This window comes from Eucyclogobius newberryi, unplaced genomic scaffold (genome assembly GCF_026437365.1).
Source record: "Eucyclogobius newberryi isolate DKJ021-1_F unplaced genomic scaffold, fEucNew1.0.hap1 SCAF_7, whole genome shotgun sequence".
NCBI classification, from domain to species: Eukaryota; Metazoa; Chordata; class Actinopteri; order Gobiiformes; family Gobiidae; genus Eucyclogobius; species Eucyclogobius newberryi.
In genome coordinates this window covers 30,982,190-31,009,463 of record NW_027316389.1, presented here as the reverse complement: position 1 = coordinate 31,009,463, position 27,274 = coordinate 30,982,190, and the positions used below count along the sequence as shown (strand labels likewise).

The following is a 27,274-nucleotide window of genomic DNA, read 5'->3' as shown; positions in this document are numbered from 1 at the left end:
TACAACGGTAATGTTCCATTTTCCTACTACTAATTAGTATGCACGGGGCGTGCATGAGTGGAGGAGTGCGTTAGTGAGTGTTTGGAAGTGGGCGAGCGCTTCGCGCTCGATTTCGTGCGCACTATGTGCGCACTTTCGCAGCCGTGCTTCGCACAGCCTTACGAGATTAATAGGCCTCTCGCCAGCTTGTGGCGCTCGGGCCTAAATATAACCCTAATAATTGCTCCTCTGTTGGTGTGTTTAGGCCAGGCCCAGCTGATTGATTTACTTGTTCATAAAGGAGCTCCGGTGAATGCTACAGACTACCACGCCCTCACTCCACTGCACCTGGCCTGTCAGAGGGGATACCAGGGGGTCACTGTAAGACACAAATCTGTTTCAACTAACTCTGCTTTACTAGTCAGTAGGGCTGGGTATTGCCAAGACCCTTGCGATTCAATACATATCCCGATACAGGGGTCACGATATGATACGTATCCCAATACTTGTATATTCCGATACAATTCCCTCATTACGACACATTTTGGGAAAAAAGGGTCTTAAAAATTTACCAAATGGGTAATGTTTTTACTCAGGATAAGAAAATGTATCAAATTTCATAAATAAATAAATAAATTTCATTATAAATCCGTTATGCTCTATTAACTTCATACATCCACCCAACTGATCCAAATATAAATATATGGAACACATAGTAAAGTATTGCATGTTTCTTGCCAAACAATTGGCCTGGTCTGAACATGCTGCAGCAGCATCTTCTGCACAGATCAGCTTCTGCTCAGGTCCACAGCTCCTTCTCACCACGGCCCAGAGGAGCGCGGCACAAACAGCAGATCAAAAGTACTATTCCACCTTGTTTTAAAAAAAAATTGAAAATATGCGTATTGATACGGAGTCCGTGTTGATATATCGTCGTATCGATATTTTGAACACAACCCTACTAGTTAGCTGGTTTACTTGCAAACAAATCAAAAATGCCATACATTGTAAGGTTCCATGAATGAACACTTACATGTGAAAAAACACAAAAACTTAAATTCACTTTTTTACGTTTCAGTTGCTTCTGCTGCATTATAAAGCCAACACAGATGCTCAGGACAACAATGGGAACACGCCTCTGCACCTCGCCTGCATGTACGGACATGAAGATGTACGTTTCTTTATCTTTTTCTTATCTGTAACTTGGCTGCACACTCGTACTGTGAGCTGGCGGCAACGAGCCTGTTGCAGTCATTGTAGTGTTGAAAATACTGACTTTTTGATATTTTTAAGGAGTTTTGGAGAAGTATACATTCTACTACACATTTCAATTGCATGGGACTATTTGCTTTGCTGTCAGAAATATCAACCAAGTAACAAAGTAGATGCTGAATACTACATTGTATTGTCCGCAGTGCGTGAAGGCATTGGTGTACTTCGACTGCCTCACGTGTCGCCTGGACGTTCAGAATGATAAAGGGGACACTGCTCTGCACATGGCGTCTCGATGGGGCTACGAGGGCATTATCCAGGTCCTGCTCGAGAACGGAGCCAGCACCAGTGTCCACAACAAAAACAAGGACTCACCTCTGCAGTGTGCCCTCAACTCTAAGGTCAGACACAACAAAACAGGATGTAATGTACATTTTATTTATTATTGTATAATACAAATACAAACAGAACAAAACCAGAGAGTGAAAGACAAAATCAAAAACAGTCCAATATAAAAGTAAATGTTTCCATTACATTTTTGTAAACCCCAAAGTTATTTCAGTCCAGTCGACTGAGTCCCTGTCATGCACTTTCTGTTATTGTCTTTTTTGCTGCTGCCAAAAGTACATTCCATCCATCATCTCCATCTCTGGGAAATAATTTATAATCTAATCCTATTAGACGTCATTTTCTCCACATTACTAATTTGAGCAGTCGAGGCTATGGGGCCCTTTTATTGGGAACAGAGACGACTGATCCTCTTAATCTAAATCCAGGAATTAATTTGGACCAAAATGAATTTAATGAACATGTAGCATTAAACTCTTTTCTTTGTCTTTCTTCAGATGCTGGTGTTGTTGCAGTCGGCTCAAAATGAGCGCCATCGCAGCAGCAGTGGGGTGGATGTGAGTGTTTACTGGTCTCCACAGATACGAGTAGGATCACAAGCTCTGTTCAAAGTTTAAGGCTAGTGAGAGAAGCTATAACAATGGAGCTATTCAGCCTAAAGACAGTAGCAAACATGTACAGTATTAAAAACCACTGCTTGTCAGTAATGAAAGTGATAAAGGAGAGTGACATTTCCTTGAACATCATTAAGTTACAAAGCTCCAGGTGTTAAAAAAGGATAATGGAATCACTTTGTAAATAGCTGCCTGCTCAGTATGGCCTTAGTATTATTTCAATAGCTTGGTTTTCAGTCTTTGAGGACTTTTTTCTGCACGTTTATACAAATAATGTTGCCACCTGCTGGTTTTATATTGATTTGCAGTTTTGCCCGTGTACAGTAATCCAGTGGTTCTCAAACTTTTCACACTAAGTACTATATAAGAAGATGTTTAGAAGATGTTTATCACCAAATTTATAACAGGACTATAGTATATCTAAACCAGGGCTAAACCAGGTCTAAAGTATGTCTACACCACAGATTACTGACCCTAAAATAAATTTGAAACGGAAGAGGGATCCGCGTACCACCAAACAATCCCAGTTTGAGATGCACAGCTGTAATCTACATAATGCTGATGGATGAAACCTAAATAACAGATCAAAAATCAAAGTATGACCGCATTAAACTCAGGATAGCATCAAAGACTTTATTATTATAGAAATTGTTCACTGTGGTGTGTATAAAGCTGAAGCGTGTTCCGTTGCCAGTCCCCCAGCTGCTCACCTTTGGCCTCCGACTGCAGCAGCAGACGCTCCTCTGTGTCCAGCACCTCTTCAGTGGGGTCAGAGGTCAAACCGGAGACGGAGAGGGTCCGACACAGAGAGGTGAGAGAGGGCACTGTTATTCTTATTTCACAGCTTTACATTTGAGTGACGCTCGACTCCTCGCATTCCACAGGTGGAGAAGCTTCTGCGGGCTGTCGCTGATGGAGATGTAGAGATGGTGAGTTTGTGTGGTGACCGAGCAGGACACGAGATTGTGCTATTACTTAAAGGGTCATTATTATTCTTATTAGTCTTATTATTGCGTGTTGTGTCCAGGTGCGTTACCTGCTGGATTGGCTAGATGTGGCAGAGGAGGAGGAGGACACAGACCTGAGATCAGACGCCCCTCTGTGTCATCCTCTGTGTCAGTGTCCCACCTGCGCTCCCACACAGAAGGTACCACACTGCACTCCAATTTTCAAATTTCTTGCCTGTATGCTGGGATTTGTTTAGCGCAGTCCTCTCAAACATAATCCCGTCAAGTACGACTAAAGAAACTAACTAAGCAACACATTTTATCTACAGTAAAAGGTTTATTGCCATTGTCAGTGAACAAAATTGGGGGCTGTGACTCTCCTGAAGTCCACGATCATCTCCACTGTCTTCTGGTCATAAAGCTCCAGGTTGTTACCGCTGCACCAGGACACCAGCCGGTCCTTCTCCCTCCTGTAGGCAGACTCATCCCCGTTCGGGACAAACTGCAGACAAATCTGTGTACCACCAGTTCACTGGTTTAGAGTATATATTATTTCCATTTTTTATTCGGAAACATTATTTTTAACAGTCCAGATTAGTGGCCTATTATAACTACAAATATCACCAGTTTTTAACACAATCAAATTCATGGACATTAAAAAGTGTTGATTGTACAGCTTATTTTACAGTCCCAACATATGCAGGCAAAGCATTTTCACATTTATAGCACATTTTACACAGAGTGGCCAGTGCACAAGATGACAAGACAACAGTCACATAACTGTCCCCTCTGTCCTGCAGCTGTCAGTGGCGCCCCCTGGTTCTCTCGGCGTGAACAGCAGTAACATAGATGGGTTCGCTCCTCTTCACGTCGCAGCCCTGCACGGACACTCGGCTCTGGTCTCTTTGTTGATCCAACACGGAGCAAACGTAAACGCCCGGACGGTCCAAAGCTCCACCCCTCTGCACCTGGCCAGCCAGAACAGCCACATACAGGTGAGAGGGCTCAGAGGACGCACAGGAAACACTGCAGGCATTTACAGGATGGCCGAGGGGTTTGTCTCCAATGGCCGCTCACTCACATTTCTCACCGCTCACTATCCTCTACAATCTTGATGATCATATATGGACAATACTTCTTTTTTTTAGTAATAGTTTATTTTCATTCTTTTACTGTTATTTTACGCCAACACCAAACTGAAAGTGACAACATTACATTGGCAAATCATTTTAGTATTTCATTAATTTGGCTAGTTGTGTGTCTCTAAACTCATTTTGTTTAATTGTTTTGTTGCACATATTTACCTTGGCTTGTAAATTATTCCATTTAGTCAAAATTCTCAAAAACTGAACAGTCCTTATTTATTGGTACAAGAAAAACAAGCAGTGAAAAAGGAAAAATAATGGACCCTCGCTAATACAACTCGTATATGTATTAAACCAGAGCGTTCCAAAAACACATTTCTTAAATGTTGTGTAATTGTTAATTTATTTTGTATTTGTAGGTGATGAGGTTTCTTTTGGAGTGTAATGCCAAACTCAACAAAAAGGACCACTTTGGGAACACTCCTCTGATTCAGGCCTGTCTCAGTGGAAACCTGGAGACGGCCACCACACTTATCGAGGTAAATAAACGATATAACAGCTCTTGATATTACTTACAAGTACAGAAATTATTATTGCTCCATATTTATTTTAGAGGTGAAATAATTAATCATTAATTACAATTTTTTACACTTAAAAACAAAGACGGTAAAGAACAAAACCAGAGATAAGACTTTCAAAGATGATGTCCAAAATAAATGTCCCATTTGGTCCAAAGTCTGTCAAACTGTTACATATTTCAGGTAAAACTAGACCCTTGTCAGGACCAAATGAACTAAATGTGTTTTGCAGAGTAATGCGTTGGTGAATGTGGCCAATAATCATGGGAACACGGCTCTCCATGAGGCGGTGCGGGGAGGGCACCAGGCTCTGGTGGAGCTGCTGCTGCGGAGCGGAGCCTCTCCAGGGCTGAGGAACAAGAGGCAGAGGACGCCCCTGGACTGTGCCTACGAGCTCGGAGGGAAGGTACTGCCTTTCATATGATCATTCTCTTTTTATAAAGCATTTTCAGCTTTGGAGAACAATAGGATGTGTTCATGTTCTGAACGTTCAGGTGTAAAGGCCCGTTCATACCGCCGCGTCAAAACGTCCAGTTTACATTGAAAATCTATGTCCAACCAATCAGAGATTACGCTCCAGTGACATGCTACGCACTCCCCGGAAAAAGCCCCAAAACAAACACTGGAGCAAATAATGGTATTCACTAAACTCTGCTCAAATCTGAAGTATCTGTGGGTCCCAGACAAGCCCCGGAGTCAATCGCCTCCGTTAATGGACTTTGTAATGTTAATACACCAAAGCCACTTACTCCACCTGTTCTGCCATCGCACAGCTACACAGGGAAACACAACAACTGCTCCACTGTGCATGTGCGCTGGACGCCTCGGACGCGCGTCTGCTGTTGAGTTTATTTTTTGGATGCACGTCCGGGGCGTCTGCCTTCAAATGTACAGGCGTCCAACTCGGGCGTACGGCGCGAATTTGGACGCAGCGGTGTGAACTCAGCTTTAGGCAACTTGACCATTAGCACTTTGGGACAGTTTACAATAAAATGTCACGTGTCCATGTCCAGATGCTTACACACAATCAAAAAAGAGGCGGGCAGCAATGAACTCTTTTCTGATGGGGAGTGTCTACAGAGCCGCGGCGCGCGGCCGAAACTGCATGGGTTTTTTGTGCCGCGGCTCCTGAAACTGCTGGGCTATTTGACCGCGCCGGGTTAGGGTTAGGGTTAAGGCTAAGGTTAAGGTCAGGGTTAAGGTTAGGGTCAGTGTTAAGGTTAGGGTTAGGGTTAGCCATGAGGCTATATGGCCGTGCCGAGGCTCCTGAAACTGCTGGGTTATTTGACCGCGCCGCGGTTCTGCAGCCACGGCCTTTCTGATGAGTGGTACACCCTCTAGTGGTTTCCAAGTGTCATTGCTTTGCATAGCACCTATACACAGATACACAGATGTCCAGTTACTATCGCCAATACACAGACTCATTATAGACCTCATGTGAGTTAATGTTGATGTGACAGAACACAGAGATCCTGAGAGCCTTGCAGAAAGCCTCTGGACTGTCTCCAGACGCTGAACCCATCAAACTACTGTCAGTGCCCAAAGGAGCTCTGGGTAAGACTCATTAACACACCAATAACAGCAATTCTGTTTTATTATAAATAATCTTTTCATGCATGTATTTCTCTTCAGCCCACTCGTTTGTGCAGCGTCTGAGGCTCCAGGACAACTCCAACGGGAGGAGACAGAAACTGGCTCAGTCCATCAGCAGGTCTTAGTCAACAACCTTTCACATTTCCCATGTGAGATTGAAAATGTTTGTGAAGTATTTGTTTTTTATATGTTCCAGGATGCAAAAGGTGAAGAGAGCGTCTTCTGGTCATTCACCAAACCGATCTCCAAATCTCAACCAGGTTTAATGCTCACTTTTGATGTCTGTTATGCCACTGTCCAGAGTGTACCCCAGAGTGTGCGCCCATTTGTACTGTAATACCAATATAATATATCGAGGCTGTAGGGGGAATGGATCATTTCTCAATCCTTTAAGTGGGATGCACCAGAAAACGTTTGCGAAACACTGGTGTTCCGCATAGTGTACTTTGTGTTTAATGTTTAATGTTTCTGTTTGGGTTCCAGTTTAGTTTAGTCTTTATTTGAATGTACAGAGACATTAAGGTCATAGATGTTCACACCAGATTTTAGCACAGTAGCTCATTTCCATCAGCAGTTCGATTAATACTTAAAAATGATACAGTGCAAACAAAACCCATTCTACTGTCTGTCTGTCGAGCTGGGTTCAGGTCCAGGGAGCAGATCTGCACTGAGCATGTGTGTTCTTCTCCAGGTAGAACACTAAAGCATGTGATCACATCGCTCTATCATGCATGTTTATTCTGCCAAAAATATTACTCACACACTATAGGTGTGTTCAGAGCGGTACAGGCCCAGATGAACAGGGAATGATTCACGTCTGGGTTGGGTTCTTGGGACAGTACATGTGCAGGCACGGGTCGGGTCAGGCTGGACTTTCTGGGTCTCTTCTAAACTCTAGAGACAATTTTCCAATTGAAATGATATAGTCTCACGTTACGTACTGCCCAGTCTTCATGCATAATGTCCATATTGGTTAGTTTGTCTGGCTCACTTTTGTCTCATTTTGTGATCATAGGTGAACTCAGACCGGAGGAGGCTGCGTCGGGGGGAGACAGTGGATATGAGCACCCCAGCGGAGAGCCTCAACTCTGGGCCTCGTCTGAGAGAGCACCCCCTGTGTCGCGCGCACACTCTGGACTCTGGAGAAAACCCAGCGTCAGAGCAAGAAGAAGTCAAAAACTCCCCAAAGAACACCCGAAGGTTTAGTCAAGACTCGATGGGAACTAATGAGGATTTGGACAAAACACAATCAGACACAAGCCAAGCACAGCCCTTTGAACTGCCCAGTACTTTTAGCACAGACTCGCCCTCGTCACAAGCCACGGAAAGCCCATGTTCACATGACTTTTCTCTCAACGGGACGTCCGATACCAGCAACATGCAGTTACAGTCCATGAACGGTGAGGAACTGGAGGAGTCGATAGACAGTGGTCCGGACAATCCAGAGGAGCCCAAACCGCTCCGCCCCACTGAACTTAACATCCCCAATCTGTCGAACAAGGAAGAGGTAGAAATGCCGCCAGAAATGTGCGCAAAGGAGATTAATACTCAAACCAAAAACTAAAAACAAGCAACAAAAGGGATGGGATGGGCTAGATTATAGTAATACAGTTGATGCCACAGGATCTTACTATGGGAAAAGTATGACTTTTAGGAAGAATACAATTATATTGCTTCTAGGGGTGGGCAATGTTGACAAAAGGATTATCTTGATAATAGTCAGATTTATTATGTCAATCCAACAGAAACGTGTTAAGACATGTCTTTAAATGTAGGATAAAAGACTCAAATGAATCACAAAAAGTGCATTTGAACGTTTACAACAAAGTTGTTTTGGTTTTAAGGTGAGTAAGACACTGCAGGGAAACTGTTGAAAACAACAAAATTTTCCAGTTTACTCCTAAATATGTTTTACTATTTCATGAATTCACTTCTAGATTTCAATCCAGATTTCTATGGAACATATTAATGTCAAGGTCACTTAAAGTAGCACCTACACACACCAAACTTTATAATTCTGTACTTCACAAGATTTCGACGGAACATACTGCAGGATTTGTTGATCTCTAATTCTATCCCTGATTTAATAAGTCTTAACAAATTTGGAGAAATTTGAATTTTTAGGCTAATTTACAGTCAGAACCAGTTTATCCTAAAACTGAATAATATATCCAAAATCCCCCTCTGTGAATTCCTTTGTAACTATAAGGTCTACCAAATGAGAAATTTAAACCTGGTTCTGTTCATTTTTCAGATTTAAATATCCTATATATGTGCACTTAAAATGCCTTATTTCTATGTGGAAACATTAGGTGATGAAAAACTTGTTTTTATCTTACTTTTATGTGAAACTTGAAATTACAAATTTAAATCTTTAAATTTAAGTTTCCTATTCACCTGCAGTGTCTGACCTTAAAGTGGGGTCATGTGTTGCGGGTCCCCAACATTTTTTGAAAACATTACATTACTAAAATACTAATATTTCTTACAAACATACAGTGTTTTTGATGGCAATAACTACACCAAAAACTAAAAACAGCGAGAAATTTCATACAAATTTGGTTATAAACATGATTTGAAATTCTGAATTTTATAGTGATGCCATTGTGGACGATGGGGGTCCTTGGGATATTGTATAACTGATAAGGGGTCCCTGGCCTTAAAAACATATTGCATTTGGCATATCTTCAGAACATGTTTCAATACATTGCCCACCTCTAATTTGCCTCATTACTGCTGTTATGATAAAATTACTTAATTGTCTGTTAGAAGTTATTCGAGAAGTTTACCCTTTAATTGAAAGGTTGCTGGTTCAATTCCACTTCTCACAATGGGGTTTTGGCCTGTGGTTGATGAAATAATGCAGCTAATTTTAAAGCAATTTCAAATGTTGTTATTTATAACAAATGCAATGTTAATGTTTCAGTGTTTACAGTGTTTTACACTGAAAACCTCTTTCTGGGACTGGCAAAAGCCTGTGCACACTTCCTGTCCCATTGAAGATGTTCTTTCCCATAGACTTAAGGTCCCTTTGACACTACTGAAAACATTATAACTAATCTCTCCACTTGATGTACTGTTGATGTCATAAACATAAATTAAAAACGACAAAACGGGCAGTGGTAGTAATAGTATTGTTAGTCGTAATAGTAGTTGTACCAATTGCTTAGTGTAGTAGCATGAAACAACACGAGTAGGTGAGACAAATTAGCATAAAAGGATTAACGCATTCATGTAGATGTCTCAGGCATAACTACACAATAAGGACTTTGACTGTTCAGTTTGTGAGAAATGTTCTTAATCTGAATAATTTACTAGCCAAGTAAGAGACACACAACTAGCCAAAATGTATTACAAAAATGATTTGCCAAGGAGTTAAAATATCTAATGTAGTTGCTTTCAGTTTGCCTTAAAAATAACTCCATACCTTTGTTTTTTTGTTTTCTTTTTGCTAAATATTTGTTACTTAAAAGATTGCCTATACAAACTCATACAGGATTGAAGTCGCACATATCACAATGCAGCTGATCAATACAACCACTGATCGTTTTTGGTATTATGTAACAAAAACATCTAACAATATAAAGCTAATCATCTAATTTTCTTTTCACATTGGTCAAAAATACCATGCATGCATTTTCTATACGTTTATAATCCACTGCTCCTTTACTGTAATTTAAGCACTTTTCTGACATTAATTTAAAGGGATGCAAGCTGTTTTAGGATGTCCAGATCAAATGATTGTAGTTTAGTAGTGTTTGATTTGACAGTTATTCCGAAATTGTTTTTGTTTTACTTGAATGTTCGAGGCTCAGTGTTCAAATGAATGGATTTATGCAATGTTTTGATTTGCCTTTTCGTTAATATCATAGAAGAGAAGTTTTAAGTGCATCAGAGAGGTTTGGTGTCTCCTGTTTGTGCCGAAATAAGTTAAAAGTCTGAATGGAGAAGCTAAAGTAAAAGCTAAATTTAAAAAATTGTAAGTTGTGTAAATTTTTAATTACATTGGTCAGGGAAATTGCATTGGTTTGTCTGTTTATCAAATGACAACCAAAATACATTTATAAGATACATTTTGTTGCCATTGTGTGTTAGATGAGCACCTCTGTAGGTTGTGGGTTTGATTCCCGCTGTTGCCTGATAAATCTTGACAGGGAATTGTTGAAGTGTAAAGTTAATCCTGTAACCTACTGTCTGAGTGTAGCTAATCTCACAGCTGGTTAGCACAATTGCTATATGAGAGAAGTTTGACTTTGTTCTAAATGGCAAATGACTAGTGTGAACCCTGTTTCTGATGCGTCACGGAGATAAACCCTTCTGATTGCACGCTTCTGTTTGAGTTTGCCTCGAGGCGTGACGCAGGGCCGTGTGACCAGACTCACTCTTCTGAAAGAACTGATGAAGTATGAATTCTGGATCCCAGGCAGTCCATGTCTGGTTTAGGACTGTTGTCTTACATTGTTTTGAACGTGGTAGTCTAGGAAGGAAAAAAATGTCACTTTTAATTATTTTAAATTGTACCACTTTTATTTTTCGACTTGGATGTTTTGAAATGTGAATGTGCCTTATTTAATTGACACCTGTGTTAACCAAGAATAAACTTTTGATTTAAACTAAGATTAGTCTTGTCTTCTCTTATGAAACCGGGTCCAGGCTGCTCCCCACAGATGATTGACAGTTGCTCCAGAGTATGGTAAGCCATAAGGGCCACAAAACGACTTGCTTTCCTCACATCTGCACATAAAAGGTGCGTGTTTAATCCCCAATTTGCATGCTCTTTCCCCAGTCTCTTATATATTAAAGCTCACAATTCCCATCCCCCAGAAATAGACTAGTATGTATGTATGTATGTGTGTGTATGTATATGTATATATATATATATATATATATATATATATATATATATATATATATATATTTAGTTTTAAAGTTTTAAAAAAGTATTTAGTCAGTCACCAATTGTGCAAGTTCTCCCTCTGAAAAAGATAAGCTTTTTCAGAGGGAGAACTGATTGGCATTATAGGTAGACCTCAACTATGTCAAAATGAGGGGGGAAATCACATTGTCTGATTTTGCAAATAATGGTAGAAATTAAGTATTTGGTCAATAACAAAAGTTATTCTCAATACTTTGTTACATATCCTTTGTTGGCAATGACAGAGGTCAAATGTTTTCTGTAAGTCTTCAGGAGGTTGGCACACACCGTTGCTGGTCTGTTGGCCCGTTCCTCCTGCAGATCTCCTCTAGAGCAGTGATGTTCTGGGGCCATCGCCAAGCAACACAGACTTTCAACTCCTTCCAAAGGTTTTCTGTGGGGTTGAGATCTGGAGACTTCCAGGACCTTGAAATGCTTCTTATGAAGCCACTCCTTTGTTGCCGTGGCAGCGTGCTTGGGATCATTGTCTGAAAGACCCAGCCACGTTTCATCTTCAATGCCCTGGCTGATGGAAGGAGGTTTGCACTCAAAATCTCACAATACATGCACCACTCATTCTTTCATGTACACGGACCAGTCATCCTGGTCCCTTTGCAGAGAAACAGCCCCAAAGCATGATGCTGCCACCCCCATACTTCACTGTTGCTATGGTGTTCTTTGGATGCACGCTAACCCTGTTTGTACCAAACAGTTCTACTTTGGTTTCATCTGACCATATGACATTCTCCCAATACTCTTCCAAAACATCCAAATGCTCTCTAGCAAACTTCTGGCACCCCCGGATACGTACTGGCGAGCATACTAACATAAATATAACACAAGAAAGTGGGTGAGGAGAAAGTAAGGACATAGGTAGACTTTAATAAAACCCTCTGAGGTATGAAATGTTCTGGTAGCTTTTTAGTTGGTTTGATTACACATGATAAAGCATTTACATTATTTTGAGGTTCCAAAGACATTAAAATGAAAAGTATTAATAATTGTATGGTGTAAACATTTGATGGCCTTTTCCCCTGCTTCAGAGCATCTCCTTCCCTTTGAAATACATTTAGAACATAGTCAGGCAAACAGGAAATAAAAGTGATTCATTAGACTAGTTATCCAATTAAATATATTGTAGATCATTAACAATGTATATGCAATGTAATATATAGCGATGTTGCATGATGTCTAGAGTTAAATAATGAGTATGTGTGAATACAGGTTGCACATGATACGCGATGTATCAACAAATTATTTTAACTATTTGATTGACTGTGTTAATCTGTACTATTAAGTAATTTATGGTAAAAGAGATTGTTAATCTCAATGAGTTTTTAACGTGGTAAATAAAGGTCAAATCAAATAAAAATAAGATGAGTTGCATAGGCAGGTAGGGCGTTTTAAAGATTTGATGACTTCTTTCCAACTCTGTTAAAGCTTTAAATCCCTCTGAGGTGAACCCATCACTCCCTGGAGACTTGTATTTCTAAAAATGTTATTACAGATCCTAATCTTTTATTTTGCTTTTGTAAGTTGGCCATACCAACTTCCCAAATTCCCAATCTCATCAGATCTTAGGGATGGGCGTGGTTAGTACTTGGATGGGAGACATGTACCACAAGAGGGCGGTAGTGGATACTGTCGTTATGTCCTTGGGCAAGACTCTTCTCCCACCTCGCCATGTGAAAGAGAGTGTCTGTGAGAGTGAGCGCGGGACAACAGAGAGAAATGAGCCCATAGCTACAATCTGTGTATGTATGTATGTTCAACACGCACGGTCCCACCGCCAAAGAAATACAATAATGCTAATAATAAATGGAGATTTTTCAGAATTTTTTTTTCTTTCATCGATTTTTCCCGTAATATTTTTTGTTGAAAAATTCAAACAAAGATTGTATTTGGTCATTATTCTTGTATTTGGCTTCTTTGGTTTGCTGTTGTTTTGGGTATTTTTTATCATTATTTATTGTATAGTCAGTTGATTAATTTCCCTTCTCATCTTAAAAAGAAATAAGTAAATGTTTATAGTACAAATGAGATGTCCTTTCTTACTATTGTTCTTGATTATTTTCCTTTGTACTTTACTTACTGCAGGAATTGCCCATATTTTGTCTTCTTCCTCTAAACTTTTTCGTCTCTCCATCTGTCACATCCTCACAGATTTCCCATTGGCTTCTGTTAATCATTCCTGATCTTCTGCCCCTTACACCACTCTTTACACCACTCTTTACACCACTCTTTACACCACTCTTTACACCACTCTTTACACCACTCTTTCAGTGTGCGCTCTCCCCAAACCTCCATCATGTTTCTGAAGACTGACTCCTTGTTTCTTCTCTGTGTATTTTTGCCCTTGTCGAGCTGTGGGCCCCAGTCTCAGCTCCATGAGAACATCACGGACCAGAACCTGTTTTGGGGGGCCGACCAGTACGACTTTTCTGTGGTTCTTTCCGCCTCAGGCCTGGAGTGCTTCTGGCATTTCGCTCATGTCGGGGAAATCTTCTACCTCAACTTCATGGTAAGACAATACCCAACTTGATATAAGTGTAAAGTTCGACAAAGCCTATGAATTAGTCAACTAAATACATTGTTGTGAAGAACCCAGGTTTTCTGCAGACAATTATGTTTGTGTCTCTATAACAGAAAAAAACTGAAATGTGTACTGTTAAATGTGATATAATTAAATGTGTGCTAATGTAACTTTTGTTGGAAGGTAACATTTAATTATAATCCATTCTGGGACAAACAGGTGAGGCTACTTTTTGATGTTACAGGTCAGATCTGTGGAGAGGCGTGTGTGCTCACAGTTCGAAAGCATGATTTATAAGATCTTTTCATGAAACAAATCTGTAATTTCCTAAATGCAAGATAGATAAACAGTAGAACATGCCAAGCAAAGAAACAACTCCAATATCCTCTATTATGATTTGTTTTCCATAAGTATCTTTATGCATTGCTGTGTGTCCGTGTGTTTTAAGGTGCAGTGGGTGACCGGGGTGGGCCATGACAGACACCTCTCGGTCACGGTGAACGCTCCTGGAGGTTTACTGCTGAACACTGTGGATGACGCCACTGGGCAGATTCGCTTTGAGGCAAAAGAGACTGGTCTGTACACAAGTTACATACTATAATAGAGCCAATGAATGATAAGGGTCTATTTCAACGATACATCCAAGATATAGTCCTGGTTTATGTGGGAGAAGCACTCATTGCCATCATAGATTGTCAGGTTTTATTCTTTCAAGGATTGACAACAATGGTTAAAGGGGACGTATTATGTCAATTCATCTTTAATGAGCTTTTAATCTTTTGACCGCTTCCTGAATATTTGAGTAACTGCAACTGCAACTTTATTTATAACACACTTTAAAAAAAAAAAACAGGTTAAACAAACAGCAGCAATATCAGAAACTAAAAGAAATATTTAAAAAAATAAGTAAGTAAGTAAGTAAGTAAATTTTATTTATATAGCACCTTTCACAGACAGAGGTCACAAAGTAGTTCACAAAACACAGAATAAAACAATAAAAACACAAAAAACTTACAGTGAACAATACATATACAACAATATACAGTAAAATCAGTCCGTAAAACAAGTGCATTTAAAAGGCTTGACTAAATAAAAAGGTTTTAAGCTGACCCTTAAAAGCAGTAACTGAGTCCAGTGACCGTAGGGAGAACGGAAGATCGTTCCAGAGTCTGGGGGCAACAGCCTGGAAGGATCTGTCTCCTCTGGTCCGAAAACGGGTGTGAGGAACCAACAACAGTTTCTGATCCAAGGACCTTAGTGAGCGAGAGGGAGCGTATGGTTTAATCAGATCGCTGATGTACGATGGGACCTGACCATTTAAAGCTCAAAAATTTAAAACAAGAATTTTGAACTGTATCCGGTAGGAGACCGGCAGCCAGTGAAGGGCTTTGAGAATGGGTGAAATGTGGGCCCTTCTATTTGTGCGGGTTAAGATCCTCGCTGCAGAGTTCTGGACCAGCTGCAGACGAGAGAGTTCCTTCTTGTTAAGACAGGAAAACAAACTGTTACAATAGTCCAAACGTGAAGACACAAATGCATGAATTATAAGTTCCAGGTCATTTTGAGACACCATTTTCCTGAGCTTAGAGATTTTCCTCAACTGAATGAAACAGTTCCTCGTCAACAGCTTGGAGTGGTGCTCTAAAGACATGTCTTTGTCAAAGACAACACCCAAGTTTCTAAGACTTGGTTTAGCAGTCTGACCTAAAACACCCAAGTACTGGTTTATCCCTGGAATGACATCATCAGGGGCAATAATCAGAGTTTCTGTTTTGTCAGCATTTAGCTGCAACGAGTTTTGACTCAGCCATTGTTTAATTTGCACTAAACAACTGACCAAGGAGTTCAGCTTCTGGATCTCAGAAGGTTTAAAAGAGCAATAGAGCTGAATATCGTCAGCAAACAGGTGATAGGACACATCACTAAACTCTTTAATGATCATTCCCAGGGGAATTATATAAAGCAGAAATAGGACGGGACCCAAGACGGAGCCCTGAGGAACTCCACACAACAGATCAGCTGAGTCGGACATTATTTGGTTTGCAGCAACACTAAAGCTCCGACCGGATAAATATGAGGAAAACCAATGAAGAACTATAAATATAATGTTTCAAAGTGTTTTTAAAAAGCAACTTAAAAACAGGTGCCAAAGAGGCCTGTCAATTGTGCAAATGAAGCTTGTCCCAAAGTTTTGGTGCTGCCAGCACAAAGGCCCGGGCCCCCGGGCCCCCGTGAGCGTCAGTTGACCTGAGAGACCATGAAGGGTTGTAAGGATGGAGAAGCTCAGAGAGGTCCAGTGGAGCAGCACCATTCAGACGCTTCAAAACAAATCAAATCAGTTTAAAAGTGAGCCTTAAGTGCACGGGCAGCAGCCAGAGAAGAGAGGAGAAAGTCAGGCTGATTTGATAACATTTTGTGTGTCTGTTCAAAGATGTGCAGCTGCATTTTGGATGAGCTGCAGTCGAGCTACAGAGGACTGACTTACCCCAAGATAAAGTGCATTACAGTAGTCAGCTGAGCGGTTATAAAAGGCGTGTATTACTGGCCAGTTGTTGCAGGTGGAAGAAACTGGATCTGACAATGGCTTTCAAGCTTAGTCTGGACCCATTTTAAACGCCAGATTCAGAATTTCAGGTTTGCAGTTCCAAGTTGTCCAGATCTAAGTAGTAATCCTGTATTGTTGTCAATAGAGGCGCTCACCTTCCTCCTATCCCCGCCCACTTCCCTGTACTTAGTGGGGATTATTAGAAAAATGAAAACACTGAATGATACATTTAGGATTCTAAAATGTATTTTTTTGCATGTTTGTCCTACTTACATGTTTAAGATCAAAACTAATTTAAATATTAGTCAAAGACAACACAAGTAAACACAAAATGCAGTTTTTAAATGAAGGTTTTTCTTACATGGCCCTGTGTAATAATTGGGTGGGCCACCCATAGCAACAAGGGGAAGGTTCACCACTGTTCCAGGTTTTCGCCATTTGTGGATAATGACTCTCACTGTGGGTCACTGGAGTCTCAGATCTTTGGAAAGGGCTTTATAATTAATTTATAATTAATTACTTTCTCATTTCCCCTGAATTTCTCTGGATCTCAGCATAATGTGTAGCTTTTGAGTATCTCTTGGTCCACTTCCCTTTGTCAGGCAGGTCCTCTTTGAGAAGGTGTGGCAGGATCAGGCCTGGCTGTGGCAGAGGAATTCAACTGATAAAGCACCAAGAAATGAGGAAAGGGGAAAACACATTTTCACACCCCTGAAACTAAGTTACAACGTGCTGCTGGTTTCAGTGAAATGTCACTGTGAAGATTTCAAGTCAATGGACCCATTTCTATTACTAAGGTTTATAATGAGCAAAATGTAAAAGATGTACTTATGTTAAGGTGAGACACAACAAGTGAAGAGGAAAAAATCTTAAATATAATCATATAATTTAGAAACTTCTCCTGTAGTTTATTCACATAAATGTAAGAAAAAATTGCATTTGGCATTTTTTATCATTTAAGGTTTTCATATAGAAATAAGACATTTTGTGTCTGTGTGTAAAAAAAGCCAAAATAGCACCTAATTGGGACATTTAAATCTGAAAAATTGGACTGTCAGTTTTAAATTTCTTGGTTCTTTTTGTTGACATATTCGATCAAAAAAATATGGAGGGGATTTTGGATATTTAGTTTTAGAGTAAACTTGAATAAATTTGCCTTTGAATTAGATAAACAAATCTGCACATTCGCACGCACAAGTTTGGCACGTGTTGCTACTGTAAGAGACGGTCTTTATGTGGGGACAGCCCAGGGGGGGAGTGAGAGACCACAGATCTGTGGTCTCATTCACAAAACAGTATGTTAAACTCTATTCTATAATAGAGTTATAAAACCCTCCGTATGCACTCCAGCAGGTCATTTCCTCCTCGCGGATCACACCTGGAGAACAAATCTCCACACATGATCCTGCCTAATGTCTCGCCTCCTCCACTCTCATTTCATTATGTAAGGACAATGCAAAGTGACATATGACTGAGATTTACCTAAACATGAGCCAATGATGAGCAGGTTTGATTGACACACAGAGACACAGATTTCATCAAACATTTGAGTAAAACAGTAAAGTAGGGCTCAAATGCATGGTTTCAGCCTATATTTAGTGCCTTTGCTTAAACATGGCTAAATGCCCTCAAAACCATTGTAATGTTCTAACAATGTTTTATTTCACATGATGTAAGCACTGTATGTGCACATGGAAGAAGGCTGTGGAATGAACAGCCCTTCTCCGTATTTAGGTCCACTTCTGTTTAAATAATATTTATTAGGCCCGAGCGCCACAAGCTGGCGAGAGGCCTATTAATCTCGTAAGGCCGTGCGAAGCACGGCTGCGAAAGTGCGCACGTAGTGCGCACGAAATCGAGCGCGAAGCGCTCGCCCACTTCCAAACACTCACTAACGCACTCCTTCACTCATGCACGCCCCGTGCATACTAATTAGTAGTAGGAAAATGGAACATTACCGTTGAAGTCTATGGGGAGTGGGCGGGGCATCCCGACTGAATAGGGAGTGTGTAATGATGATTCCACCCCATGGCGGCATGGGGAAGGCTTAGAGCTTTCAAACGATGTATAATTTGTTGTTATAGTGGAAACGGCTATATTGTTTTTGCTAAAAATATTATTATTTTTTTTCTTGTTCTTCTTCAGCGCTTTGATCTCTAATTTGACCCCCTGAACATGCTCAAAAACTCACCAAACTTTGCCCAAAATTCAGAATCGGCGAAAAATTTTGTTTTTTCTGGGCCATTTTTTTTTGCGTTAAAAAATGGCGCGACAGCGCCACCGACAATAGTCAAAATACATTGCGCCTATGGAAGACGCCCCGAGGTCAACTTTGTCGTAGAGCTACGAAATTCGGGACACGCATTCCTCTTGTGAGGACAAAAAAAAAATATTATTGTGGCCACGCCCCCAGACTTACCCTATGGCCACCATCTTCCTTTGAAAATGAAAACACGCTGTGTTAGCCATTTTGTTCACGTCAAACTTTGACGAACTCCTCCTAGGGCGTTTTGCCCACCGACTTCAAAATCGGCGTACGTCCTCTGGACAAGTGGGGCATCTAAAGTTATTCAATTTTTTGAGATACCTTTTACGGTCTGTGTGCGGCGCAGCCGCAAAGTTGGACAACTTATTTTGGAATATTGCAGGTCTAAAAATTGCTCCCATTTGATCAAAACCAGTCCGATTAGGACCAAATTTGAATCATTTGTTAAACTTTCTAGTTTGGACCAGTTTAGGCTGACAAAATTGAAATGGCAGTGATAGCGCCCCCTACAGAGTGACCTTTAAATTAACATTGAAGGTCAAAAATTTGTTTTACCAAAATTGTCTAAACTTTACCCAAAATTCTATTTTGCCGTCCCGATCACAAAAGCCAATCACAAAAATGCCTAAATTTTTACGCCGTAGTCGTAGCGATGACAGAAACCTCCCATTTTATCCCTATGGGAAAACCACAAAATCTCTCAAATTACCACATTTTTATGTTTTACACTTTAACGAACTCCTCCTAGTGCGTTTTGCCCACCAACTTCAAAATCGGTGTACGTCCTCTAGACAAGTGGTGTATCTAAAGTTATCCAAATTTTAAGGATAGCTTTTACGGTCTCTGTGCGACGGAGCCGCAAACGTTTCCCAGAATTCTGACTATTTGGCCTTCAGAGTGGCCTATAAACAATAGAGTTTTTCCAAATGACATGATATTTTGAACAAAATTCTAATTTGCCATCCTGATCATAAAAGTATGAGAGCCAAAGTCATATTTTGTACGGCGTAACCGTAGCGTTGACAGAAACATCCCATGTTATCCTTATGGGAAAATCGTAGAATCGCTCAAATCACCACATTTTTACGCTTCACACTTTAACAAACTCCTCCTAGGGCGATTGTCCGATCAAGTTCATATTTGGAGAATATCATCTACACAAGCGGGGCATCAAAACTTACCCATATTTTGATTCTAAGTGCTACGGTCTCTGTGTGGCGGACCCGCAAATATATGTCAGAAATGGGAAAACAGCGAAATCTCTAAAATCACCACATTTTTACGCTTCACACTTTAACGAACTCCTCCTAGGCCGATTGCCCGATCAATCTCATATTTGGGGAAAATCATCTACACAAGCGGGGCATCAAAAGTCAGTCATATTTTGATTTCAAGTGGTACGGTCTCTGTGCCGTGGAGCTGCAAATATACTGTCACAAATGGGAAAACGCCAAATCTTTGAAATGTTCAAATTCATGCTTCACACTTTAACAAACTCCTCCGTGGGCAATAGCTCGATCAAGCTTTACTTTGGGAAATATCATCTACACAAGCGGGGCATCAAAAGTTATCCATATTTATATTCTAAGTGCTACGGTCTCTGTGCGGCGGCGCAGCAAATTTGACTGACACTTGTGTTCATTTGCACTGGATTGGCCATGTCCAATGTGTCCCCGTCTGTCAAGTTCTTTTTTAATTCAACACACAATAAGGGCGCCATCTTTATCAAGTCGAAAGCGCAGAGTCGGAAGGCCGGCGGCCCGCGAGGGCCGTTGGATGCCGCTTGCGGCTTTAATTTTTCTTGTTCTTCATCGCTTTGAACTCTAATTTGACCCCCTGAACATGCTCAAAAACTCACCAAACTTTGCCCAAAATTCAGAATCGGCGAAAAATTAAATTTTTTCTGGGCCATTTTTTTTCTCGTTAAAAAATGGCGCGACAGCGCCACCGACAAAAGTCAAAATACATTGCGCCTATGGGAGACGCCCCGAGGTCAACTTTGACGTAAAGCTACGAAATTCGGGACACGCATTCCTCTCGTGAGGACAAACAAAAAAAATCATTGTGGCCACGCCCCCAGACTTACCCTATGGCCGCCATCTTCCTTTGAAAATGAAAACACGCTGTGTTAGCCATTTTGTTCACGTCAAACTTTGACGAACTCCTCCTAGGGCGTTTTGCCCACCAACTTCAAAATCGGCGTACGTTCTCTGGACAAGTGGGGCATCTAAAGTTATCCAATTTTTTGAGATACCTTTTACGGTCTGTGTGCGGCGCAGCCGCAAAGTTGGACAACTTATTTTGGAATATTGCAGATCTAAAAATTGCTCCCATTTGATCAAAACCAGTCCGATTAGGACCAAATTTGAATCAGTTGTTAAACTTTCTAGTTTGGACCAGTTTAGGCTGACAAAATTGAAATGAGAGTGACCTTTAAATTAACATTGAAGGTCAAAAATTAGTTTTACCAAAATTTTCTAAACTTTACCCAAAATTCTATTTTGGTGTCCCGATCAAAAAAGCCTATCAGACAAATGCCTTAATTTTTACGGCGTAGTCGTAGCGATGACATAAATCTCCCATGTTATCCCTATGGGAAAACCGCTAAATCTCTCGAATATCCACATTTTTCTGTTTCAAACTTTGACGAACTCCTCCTAGTGCGTTTTGCCCACCAACCTCAAAATCGGTGTACGTCCTCTAGACAAGTGGGGCATATCATCCACACAAGCGGGGCATCAAAAGTTATCCATATTTATATTCTAAGTGCTACGGTCTCTGTGCGGCGGCGCAGCAAATTTGACTGACACTTGTGTTGATTTGCACTGGATTGGCCATGTCCAATGTGTCCCCGTCTGTCAAGTTCTTTTTTAATTCAACACACAATAAGGGGGCCATCTTTATCAAGTCGAAAGCGCAGAGTCGGAAGGCCGGCGGCCCGCGAGGGCCGTTGGATGCCGCTTGCGGCTTTAATATTCTTTCTTCTTTCTTTCTTTCTTCTCGGGACCAACCCCCCTATTTTTCACCCAGTGAACATTGACGAAAAGTCACAAAAATTTGCACACCTCTAAAAATCGTGCCTCTCTACATTCTGGCTATTTCCCTTTTCTAAAATAAAAAAAATTGGCGCGTCAGCGCCCCCAAATGTACCAAAAATGCATTGAGAGATGGGAAATGACCCAAAAAAAATCTGATCGTAGAATCATGAAATTTGGCGCAGAGGTAGATGGTGACAAGAGAAGTAAAAAATATTATTACAGCAACGCCGTCCGCCCAACCAAATGTCGGCCATATTGCTTCAAAAATGGCTAAACATGACTTCGGAGTTTTTCCAAACGTCGTACTTTTACGAACTCCTCCCAGGGCGTTGGCCCTAAAAAGCTGAAATTTGGTGAAAATGCTACTGAGGAGTGGGACATCAAAAGTTATCCAAATTACATTGATACCTGTCACGGTCTCTGTACTGTAGCAAGAATTTCAGAAATCTCCCAAATTTAACATTTCTGCCGTTTGCGCAGATAAAGTCCGAATTGCGTCAAATTAGAATCAGTTGTTAAACTCTTTGCCCTAAACCTACTTGAAGTGAAATAAATTAATTTGGAGCCACAGCGCCCCCTACAGATTTTATATGGAGGTTAAATATTTAGTTTTGCGAAATTATATGAAATTTGACACAACTCAATTTTAGCATCCCCATCAAAAAAGTCAATGAGAGCCATGTCATAATTGTTATGGCGTTGCCGAAACGATGACCGAAACCTTCCATGTTATTCCAATGGGGAAATCGCCAGAACATGTTTACACTTTATACTTTCACAAACTCCTCTTAGCCGCACATTTTGCCAAGAATTCAAAATAAAATTGCTTTTTGATGGTAAAACAAAGGGGAGAAGATGTGACAGCGTCACAGATTCAGCAGTAGGCGTAATAAAAGGACAATTGGGGCGCGTTAGCGCCCCCTCCTCTTGCGGCGTGGCGGCGGCGTAGCGAGGGCCAATCATTGCCGCTTGCGGCTATATTTTATATTATGCTCTCGGAGCGAAATTGTTTTAGGCAAAAAGATGCTGACAGTTTCCTGAATCAAACACTTCCTCAAACTTTCTTTACTTCTTCTCTCCTCAAGTGTCATATTTCCCATGTCTCTAAACATAGAACTTACAGGAGGATCTCAGATTGCGTAGAGATAAGCAAAATCCTGCGCCGAGTGGAGGTTTTATAAATACCACGGATGGTGCAGAGGGCGACCTATGCACTGAGGAGATGAAGCACAAGCTTTATAAATGGGGCCTGGCCTGTAACTTGTTGGTCAGGTGGCACCACCTTTCGTCTCTATGGAGTAGAGGTTTTATTCTAGACAAATAAATAACATCCCCATTGAGACCAGTTATGTAGTGGACTATACAATAAATATTTAACGAAAAGGAAATATGTGAACAAAATGTGTTTATTTATAACAAATTATGTCAAAAATGCATCTTTATTTCACATTGATCCATTCTGGACTTCGGTCTCAGCTCACTCCTTTTAGTACATATTTGAGTTTTCGAGTTTTAATCATAGATTATTTTTCTGTAATAATCCTTTTATTATTGCCATGTGTCCAGGTTTCTACCAGATGTGCTTCAGTAACTTCCACAACCGTTTCGGGTTGATGCAGGTGTTCTTGAGTTTTGGCGTGCACTACGACGGGTACGAGGACTCCAAACAGAAGGAGGAGAAGAAGAAAGAGGAAGTCAGCAAAGACCTCAACAACACTCTGGGCATCATTCAGGTACAACATACAATATGTCTTGCTCAAGCACACAATGTAAATATGCACTGATGGAAGCAGGTATCAGACCCTCCACTTAGCTACAGCTAATGTTTGTAGGTTTATAGGTTCATTTAAATGTCTCTTTTTTCTTTTACTAATACTTGAGTAATTATATTTTAGTTCTGTTTAGTATTTGTTTGGAGCTCAAAGAGACGATTGACTTTGGAGCATTCTGTTCTGTTATTGGTTGCCTGTGTTTCCAGGCAGAGGGCGTGGCTCTCAGAGGTCTGCTACATGAGCAGCTGACGTCACCCAGACATAACTAATATTTCCTTTTTCTTCATGAATCCAATCTCAGCAATTTTCAAAAAGACGTTCAATAATACAATGACCTTAGTGCAAAACAAGTTCCTAGTTTGTGAATTCTGTTCACCGACAATAAACAATAAAATACTTTTGGTTTATTGTCAGCTTTTCCTACATGTATTTCACTTCCCTGTTCCTCTGCGCCGCGTTTCAACCTCTCTTTGTAAAATAATGTCGGTTTGACATGTGTTGGATGCATTATGCATTGGACTTGGGGACAAGAGATGGAAACTAGCATGAGCGTTAAAGATGTTAATATGCACTGTCCCTATCAAATAAACAAATATATACCATAAAAGTTGAACTATAGAACGCTCCTGAACATCCATCCATCCATCCATTTTCTACCGTTTGTTCCCTTTCGGGGTCGCGGGTGACTGGAGCCTATCCCAGTGACTTTGGGCCTTAGGCGGGGTACACCCTGGACAGTGGCCAACTCGTCACAGGCCAACACAGAGACATAGACATTACAATCATTCACTCTCACATTCATTCACTAGTGCTCCTGAACATAAGCTTTTTTTTTACATATATAGGCTGCACCTGTCTATAAAATGCAGGCGTCCATGCAGTAATATGAGATATCTGCACAGTGATGCGCGGGTTGTGTTCGCGGCTCTGCGCGGCCAAGTTGTAGCGGGCCAAATAATGTACATCTCATTGTTGGGCAGGTTATGAAATGCTCACCGCTGTATTGCATGTGTAACTTTGTATTTAGATATGTCTAAATTCAGTTCCTCATTAGACTCATTTCTTGTGAATATGAGTCAGATTGTAATAAAACAGGGTTAGGGTTTTTTTAAGCTTAACATACAGAGCTGAGCTGTCCAACTGTCCCGTCTGTCCCTGATGTCCCTGTGTGAGCTGATTTACCTGTGTCAGTCTGTGTTTCCACGTCTGGCTCTGTTACTGAGTTTGTACTGAGCGAGTGAGCGAGAGAGACAGAGAGATTCCTGCTAGAGTGCTACAAGAGCCTGTTAGCTCCTACAAAAATGTGAAATTAGCCACGTTGTGGAATAGGCCGCAGGGTTCAAAGCATGTGAAAAAAGTAGTGGCTTATAGTCCGACTTTTACTGTAATAATTTTGGTTGTCACGCGCAGGGACGTGCATTCAGGAGCGGCAGGGGAGGCAGGGCCTCACCTGTCAATCTTGGGGAAAAAAATTATATATATATATATATATATATATATATATATATATATATATATATATATATAATTTTTTTCCCCAAGATAAATATATATATATATAAAATATTAATATTTTGTCATCTGGTATGTATTATAAACCCACTTTCCGTTTGAATCCAATATCGAACAATATTATGTCAAATAACAATGTCAAAATGTTCAGATGTTCACACACAGACACACACACAGACACACAGACACACACACACACACACACACATACATACACACACACACACACACACACACAGACACACACACACACACACACACAGACAGACACACACACACACACACACATACACACACACACACACGCACACACTCCTCACAAAATGAGCTGGTGCAATGCAAATGATGTGTCTCTCTCCCTCTGTTTATAACAAATAAAACACCCTGACGATGTGCTCAGTGCTTCCATATTCTCGATAATGTATGAAATGTATTTCTGAAGCATGTTTTAGACTCACAGATTCATTATAAAACCGCAGTAAAAGTTCACTCAGGAGAGGCTGCATTACATGCGCCGCATGGACGCGCACGCTCCTGAGCCCGGCCGTGTGTGGACAGGTTTCACTATCTTCTTTGTTATTATTGTGTTTGTAGAATCTGGACGATTACATTTCCAAGTTAAAACGTTTCACAAATCTGGATTTTCAAGCAAAGCAAGAGGTTATAACTAAAGAAAAAACGGAGTTGAACGAGTTGTTTTAGACAGAGCTATATATCTAAAAACGCTGAAGTCACTCATTGAACATAACTCATTGAGCCTAATGGTGAGCGACACAGCTTTGAACAGAAGACAAATTGTGTTCGACTCCCGCTTGTCCCAAATTTATTTTTTTGGTGCCTCACCGCACGTCACTGGTCACGCGAGTTCCGTGCATCACTGATCAGGAAACAGCTGATAATGACGTGCGCTAGCTGTGCTATGCTAAGTTTGTCATTTTAACATCACTTGAAATGCATAGTATTATCACAAGATTAAGTCAGCGTTTGTGTTTGGTGAGAAATTATTATATTTTATTCACATCTGCTTTCTGCCATTTTGTTTTTACCTGAGTCACCTGCATTCTCTCTTGTCCAATCATCTCGCGCTAAAGCGTTCCAGGGGCTGAAAGCGACCCAGAACCCTCTGGGTCATGGCCCCCCTTTGCACAGTGGAGACACTTTTGGACTGTACCAAATCCGCTCCAAAGTGAACCAGTCGAAACGTGCCTTATAGAACCTTTCTGGTGGATCACTGCATGAGGACTGTAATCAGGCAGAGTCAGTTTTTATTTTGTATGTTTTTTCATTATGGTTTGCTGGCTTGGCACTTTGTGCTAAAATGACTGCAGCAGTTTATGCCTCATTTGCACTTATGCTAAATGCTAATCAGCTTGTTATGTCCATTTTATTACATTTGTACTTAACTTGTGTGAACGGCTGTGTGAGGTCTTTTTTATGTTGCAATTTGTGACTGCAAATGGTTTTACTTCTTTGAGGATAAATGAAGTTTTCTGAACTGAACTGAAAAGTGACATAGTCCACCTTTAGGTACCGATGCTATTCCACCTTTTATTGTGTGTTATATTTCTTGCAGGACGCCACACACAAAGTGGAGACCTATGTTTTCCACATGTTTCGCTACTACACGTTCGGCCGTATGAAGAAGAGCGCAGACTTTTACCTGCTACTGTCCAACTCCCAGTATGTGTCCTGGATGTCCCTGGGCCTCAGCCTCCTCATCCTCACCTCAGGATACCTGCAGCTGCTCTTCCTCAAACGCCTCTTCAACACCAAAACAACGGACCAGGAGGAGAAGCTACGCTGCTGAAAAATACATGGGCCCACATGTGTATAATAGTACACCACATAATAACATGTGCTATTCTCTGTTCTCCAATTAAAGTTTTTTCAAGCAAGATATATCTTAAATGAGTTCAAGTATTGCCTGATTCTTGAATAGTGGTTAGTCCAAATAATAAACTGTTTTAGGCTAATTAAAGGGATAAAAATCATCAAACCAAACCAAAGAACAAAGAGAAGTGCAACATTCCGATGCATTAGTCACTGCCATAAATGTGTTTTCTGTTTTCAAAATGAAAACGTTGGTTGAAATATGACACTGCAGATGCCACTGAGGCTATTCTCTATAAATGCAGGTACTTTCAGTTCACAACAATCCAACTCGTCACACCTCCAGGTAAGGACATGGCCATGTTTCTTTTACATAGACTTTACATACAACAAGGACCATACGTTGCAATTCAGGTGTTATACAAAGTTAATGAATAATCATGTATTATCACATTTTCATACAACAAAAAAACATTGTTATTTGTGCAGGCTAAAACTCAAAAGTAT

General features: G+C 40.7%; 2 protein-coding genes across 3 annotated transcripts in view; both read left to right on the top strand.

The window, feature by feature from the left end:
• Positions 1-10,973, top strand: part of ankrd27 (ankyrin repeat domain 27 (VPS9 domain)) — a 37,144-nt gene extending 26,171 nt beyond the window's left edge. For both annotated transcript variants that reach the window (XM_072434539.1, XM_072434538.1), the window contains exons 15-28: positions 245-360; positions 1,058-1,150; positions 1,395-1,592; positions 2,037-2,096; positions 2,848-2,964; positions 3,038-3,082; positions 3,181-3,300; positions 3,901-4,095; positions 4,605-4,724; positions 4,996-5,169; positions 6,224-6,317; positions 6,396-6,474; positions 6,553-6,616; positions 7,372-10,973. In XM_072434539.1, coding sequence (XP_072290640.1) covers positions 245-360; positions 1,058-1,150; positions 1,395-1,592; positions 2,037-2,096; positions 2,848-2,964; positions 3,038-3,082; positions 3,181-3,300; positions 3,901-4,095; positions 4,605-4,724; positions 4,996-5,169; positions 6,224-6,317; positions 6,396-6,474; positions 6,553-6,616; positions 7,372-7,920 — 2,024 coding nt within the window. In that variant the 3' untranslated portion in view covers positions 7,921-10,973. The remainder of the gene's footprint in view (positions 1-244; positions 361-1,057; positions 1,151-1,394; positions 1,593-2,036; positions 2,097-2,847; positions 2,965-3,037; positions 3,083-3,180; positions 3,301-3,900; positions 4,096-4,604; positions 4,725-4,995; positions 5,170-6,223; positions 6,318-6,395; positions 6,475-6,552; positions 6,617-7,371) is intronic.
• A 2,570-nt stretch (positions 10,974-13,543) lies between these two features.
• On the top strand, positions 13,544-26,771 carry tmed6 (transmembrane p24 trafficking protein 6). The gene is made up of 4 exons (XM_072435218.1): positions 13,544-13,792; positions 14,253-14,379; positions 23,220-23,386; positions 26,511-26,771. Exons 1-4 carry the CDS (start codon positions 13,580-13,582, stop codon positions 26,742-26,744), a joined length of 741 nt encoding a protein of 246 aa, XP_072291319.1. The 5' UTR covers positions 13,544-13,579; the 3' UTR covers positions 26,745-26,771.
• The last annotated feature ends 503 nt before the right edge of the window (positions 26,772-27,274 follow it).

Bases quoted from the DNA above. Each gene is read 5' to 3' on its own strand.
- tmed6 (XM_072435218.1), top strand. From the start codon at position 13,580: ATGTTTCTGAAGACTGACTCCTTGTTTCTTCTCTGTGTATTTTTGCCC. The intron at 14,380-23,219 runs GTCTGTACACAA...CCATGTGTCCAG, and splicing joins CTTTGAGGCAAAAGAGACTG to GTTTCTACCAGATGTGCTTC. The intron at 23,387-26,510 runs GTACAACATACA...TATTTCTTGCAG, and splicing joins ACACTCTGGGCATCATTCAG to GACGCCACACACAAAGTGGA.